The sequence below is a fragment of the Pecten maximus genome, chromosome 4, assembly GCF_902652985.1.
Source record: "Pecten maximus chromosome 4, xPecMax1.1, whole genome shotgun sequence".
Taxonomy (NCBI): Eukaryota; Metazoa; Mollusca; class Bivalvia; order Pectinida; family Pectinidae; genus Pecten; species Pecten maximus.
Genome location: NC_047018.1, coordinates 30245771 through 30251168, shown reverse-complemented (window position 1 = coordinate 30251168; position 5398 = coordinate 30245771). Strand labels below are relative to the sequence as shown.

General features: G+C 37.5%; 1 protein-coding gene across 1 annotated transcript; it reads left to right on the top strand.

Moving 5' to 3' along the window:
• The first annotated feature begins 340 nt into the window (after nt 1-340).
• On the top strand, nt 341-5185 carry LOC117325793. The gene is made up of 3 exons (XM_033882252.1): nt 341-829; nt 3825-4586; nt 4766-5185. Exons 1-2 carry the CDS (start codon nt 611-613, stop codon nt 4257-4259), a joined length of 654 nt encoding a protein of 217 aa, XP_033738143.1. The 5' UTR covers nt 341-610; the 3' UTR covers nt 4260-4586; nt 4766-5185.
• Nucleotides 5186-5398: the final 213 nt, after the last annotated feature.

Here is a 5398-nt window from a genome sequence, read left to right as displayed (position 1 = left end):
TGAGTGACTATTTTCACCAGTGTCTCCCTGACACACCTGTATTATACCTGTTAATTAAAGATAGTTTATATTACAAAGGCAGAATCTCAGGTATGTAATATTGGCTACAGGCAAAGTCAACCATACTAGTGTTAAATACTTCACACAGTTTGACACTTAACAGGTATTTAACGTAACGTTTGAGTAAAACTCGTCCAACCAATCATTGTTCGCCATTTTGTCACGTGGCGTATTTTCTTCCTAAAGGTATATACAGTACTGATATTTATAGAATGTGTGACATCCCCTGTATATATATATACGGTGTGTAAGTGTTACCGTGTATATATACACAGTATATAGGTAGGACAGTACATAGAAAACCCTCAGATACATATAAACTGGCCGACAGAGAACGTCTACCTCATAAGAGTTGCTCAACCGAACACATTTTCCTATTAGGAGCCAGAGTGGGACAATCTATCTACGGGATCTCTCACACACTAGCCTTTGGATATAAGTTGTTGATACTTACTGATAGATATCTGTGACTCATCAATTTTCAATTGTTGGGACTTAAACGTAGTGACAGTGCTTTTTCTGGACAGTGTGAATTAAACCTTGGACAGTGATGGATGGTTCCGTGGACATGTCCGGCTCGGACAAATATACAGCATCCATAGAATTTTCTAACGCATGCAGGGAGTTTTATATCAAGCGTGTAAAAGCAACAGAGAATCTCAAAGATCAGATCAAATCCAAATCGGACCGGGTCACCAAACGTATACCACAGTCACATTGTCCGACGTCATCCATAGAGACCTCCATGGACAAACTCCGGCGAGAAATGGTGAGATTTTATATTAGGTTTTGTGAGAGTGTAAAACTCTCATTCTCACATCAATTTAATGGTTTCATATACCTTTTTAGTGTTCACAAAGAAATAGCTATTATGTTGACGATTTGACTTTTATCTTTACAAGTGATTAAAATTGTACTAAGGAGTACCTCAACTTCAGCTAAAATAAAGTTATATCAAGGTACACTATATTTACAGAAAAGAACAGCACAGATTTATATTTGATTTTATAAAGTAGACCAGATATAGTTCTGATGGTAACTTGAATACAGATGACATACCATTGTAAAGCGTTTTTTTTTCTAATCTTGTATAAATATCATTATTTTTAGATCCATTAGATATTTAATCATTAACTAATATCAGATCTCCAGTTACGGTATCCAATCACAGACAGGAATACCTGGAGTTTTAATGATAAATATCTATATACGGAGACATGACTAAAACTGGCGATTTAAATTTAGATATTATGTTACTTAAATGAGTTAAAAAAAATAACTACCCTGATATTTTTATTTGATCACTCTGACATTATATTAACCATCTGTTGCACGATACTGAAATGCACTAAGTACATTTGGTACGTGACCTGGTTGATAATGGCTATAGAATTCAAAATATATTACACGATACCTTTCATAATTCTGACGTATATTATCATATCATGTTAGAACTGATTTACTGATACATAATTACAAAGACAATCAAACTGTATCAAAGCTCGGGGTTACAGCGTATACGCATTGTAAACAACATCTGTCTATTATTTATTAGATAAGTAATTGTTCTTAGTTGATATTTTTGTTCTGTCACGACGGCATTCTATTTTAACCAATAACGCTTGATCATAGTTCGATTGTTAATCCATATTGATAACGAGAAAACAAATATAGTTTTTGGCCATTATCAGAAGACATATCCTTAATGTCCCCGTATTTATAGAATATCTTTGCTTGGACCTTCAATGTTGGTCTAATTTGTTCGCGAGCGTAGTCCTAAACACGTTGAGACAAGGGTTTGTGTGTAATTTCACTTCCCAGTACACAAACGCATTAAAAGTCTGGCCTATGATTAGTAAACATGTAACTATAATCATAAACAAGTTCGCTCTTAATAGACTCGGCACTAACGATGGGATTAACTACACATTTCCCCGACGTAAGTAAGCTTTATGACATTGGCCGGAAGTACAATACGCCAAAAATTTCCCGCGGCTACTGATCGTAAGTCCGCGAGGCTGTGGCCGATAATTAATCAAAACTTCTATCTACGGTATTATATAATTACGTAGGTGAGTACTGCTACAGGTGATACAGCTATCACGATAACCTGCCGACGTTACGGAGACGAGACAATCAGATAATGCCTGGGTTGTCTTGTTACCTGTCCATACTCTTGATTGCAATTTCATGCAAGGTATCCAGGTGTGCAACGCGTGTCCGACTGGTCAAGCAGGTGTTCACGTTATTGCATGCCTTTTTTGCCATTTTTCGGGATTAGATTATATTTTTTCGCGGGAAAGCAGATGTTCTAATTTTGTCTGCGTGAACAAATTTTGCGGACATGCTAGACACATTGTATCTCTCTATTTGTCTTTTGTAGCTAGCAGATGTTTGCGATTTGTCTGCTCGGGTAATTTAAGGATAGGGAAGATATACCGGATACCGAGTATATCCTCTCGGTCGGCAGGTGGCCTTGTTAGAAAGTCACGCTATGTGCATCTAGATTCACCTGAAAATAAATCGAGAAATACTTAACACCCCATGGAAGATTGGAAATACAGGTGTGAAAACCCGTCACGTCAAATCGCTGTCTATGTGAATTAATGTAGAGATTCAATTTTATGCCATGTTGCATTTTGTGACATTCAAGAAGACGAGTATTTGCCATTATCAGTGTGACACGCTACAGTATATCTGTCTCTTCCCGATACCTGTCTCACGCGATACACAGGTGGGCACAATTAAACCTCCGACGTTTAGATATAAAGTTTTGGTTATCACTTTTCGTGACCAATTTAAATATTGGATTCCGTGGTCTAAATTTTTGCCCGGTGCAAGGTCGTAAAACGATTGTGTTATCAAGTCATGGTATGGCATTAACATTCCGGATTATCGGGTACGCCATTACAATCGTTTTTGCTTTACGACATTTGCGATAGAAGAATATACATCTAGTGTTCTAACTTTATAATATATCTACTGAAAGACTATTGTTTTATCCTGTTGTGGTAACTATCGCGCTGAACACTTCCGAGATTGGCCACGAGTACTTGGGATTCCGAGTCCCGATAACGCTCGCTATGTATACAATTAAGTATTTGTTGTTCCTTAGCAGGGGGCCCTCAAACCACAGGTTGTGTTAGCGCAACTGAAACATTATGTAGATTACACCAATAAATCGCTTACAAATACAGGGTCTTAAGCCATCAACGCTTGGTCTGAGCGATGGAATGCGTTCAGACTGTCCATGTCAACACTAAACCTACGTTATCAGAATCTTCAAACTCGAGTGAATCAGGATAATGAGATTAAAGCCACATACAGGTGGGAGGCATGGGCAGGCATATTGTTGTTTACACGAATCACTACAGATTTCGAGTTTAAACGCTCAAATGGAATGAATTTTATACTTACAACCATGATAATGATTTTATAAGTCCTCGTGTAGGAGGTTAAACACATTAAATTGTTGTTTAGTTTCGCCGAATCATGGTAGATTCCTCGTCTATCAACGAGACATCAGTCTTTCACTGTCGTTCAGTGTCATTAAGAGCATGCCCGGTACTAAAAGCTAGGTAGGGGATGACTAGCCTTTCATAACATCCACAAAGTAGTGCCCGTACGGAAACGAGTCTGACATTTCATGCTTAACATCAATATCAGGACGTTAGATATTTACGTGACATCCTGTTAAACAAATATCAATTCTGTAATAAAGAAATGGACTACAGATGATTACAATATGCGTTTTATATTTCCAGGCTTCCCTCATGGACCAAGATTTGTCTTTGATGAAACAACTGTTGACCTTGAACGAAACGATAGAAGATATCAAATCCAGGCGACTATACGGTGTCAGTAAGGAATCTATTTGCCAAAGTGATGAGGATTTGGGAGGAAGTCGCGATTCATTCTCCGATATGGACTTATATGATTCAGACGAAGAACTTCATAAACAGACAAGTATGAAATACACATGTCTGACTGTCAAGGACGATTTCAAACGTAAAGCTAACCTCAGCAGCAGGACCAAAGGGATGGAATGTTTACGAAACAAGGCCACATCTTCTAACGGATCTCAGAGTAGCCAGCTAGATATGAAAAAACCTCAGATTATCCACGGCGCACAAAGTTCTATAGACTCGGGCTATGACGAGTCGGACTGTTACCAGACGGATATAGAGGTCACAATATAGGTCAAGGTCAGCGAGTTACCCCATTCCGTTCCTGCTGTCGACGACAATCACGATCATCCCGGACATGACGTAATATTGGGACAGACAACTCTACCGAGTGACGCAATAACATTAGTGCTATGAACAGACACACTATGGTTTACATCAAATCACTGAAATCCAAATATACACGAGAAAACTCTGGAGAGGAAGAATTTGGAGATTCAATTGAACATCAGACGCAACACGAATGTGCACATCCACTGGACAATGGCTAGTCCGTCACATATGCCTCATAACCGGAAGTGCTTCAGATAGACAATCGATATCTCCCTGAAGAATTATGAGGTACATATTACATTTATTATCCTACACGTATGCATTTAAAAACAATATGGCATTTAGTGTTAATAATTATTCCAACTAATTCAATTTGTATGTGAAAATTGTATAGACTTAATGGTTTTGTATGTGATTTTACAGTTACTGTTTATGGTGACTTATGGAAATTGTTTTTGTGTTTTCAGTTATGGCAGTGAATGCATAACGATCAGCCATCTAGCTGTAACGGTGGTCCAGGAGAATGCTGCTTCTGAAAAGACGCGCCAAATAACCAATGGCATTGCAGATGCGTTTACAAGACACTCCAATCAACCAATGACTATACAGAGGCGTTTACAAGCATTCCAATCATCCAATGACAACGCTTATGCATTTATAAGATAATTCAATTAACCAATTGAAATAACACTTTCATACATGTACTTCTAACTAACGAAAATTATGGTGCTATATAACGGTAGATCGATGAGTCTGTCGTAGAAGACTGATTTAGTGAGGATTTGTAAATTATGTGTTCTTGTTAAATTATGATAAATTAACTAGTCGTTGTTATGTTACAGACGTCAACACTTTATTTATTGAAATAAACTACAAAATACCTAAAATATTGTCTTGGATGTTATCACTTCTAGCAATATATACATTGTATGCAAATCGAAGTAAATGTTCGCTGAACTAGATGCACATTAAACTGTTTGACAATGAGGAATGATCTATCAACTCATTGGCACTAAGAGTGTAGGTTGGGAAAATCATACAATGATAAGTGAAGTGGATGCATAGAAAATTATATTGGTTTCTTAAGGTTCTTTATACTA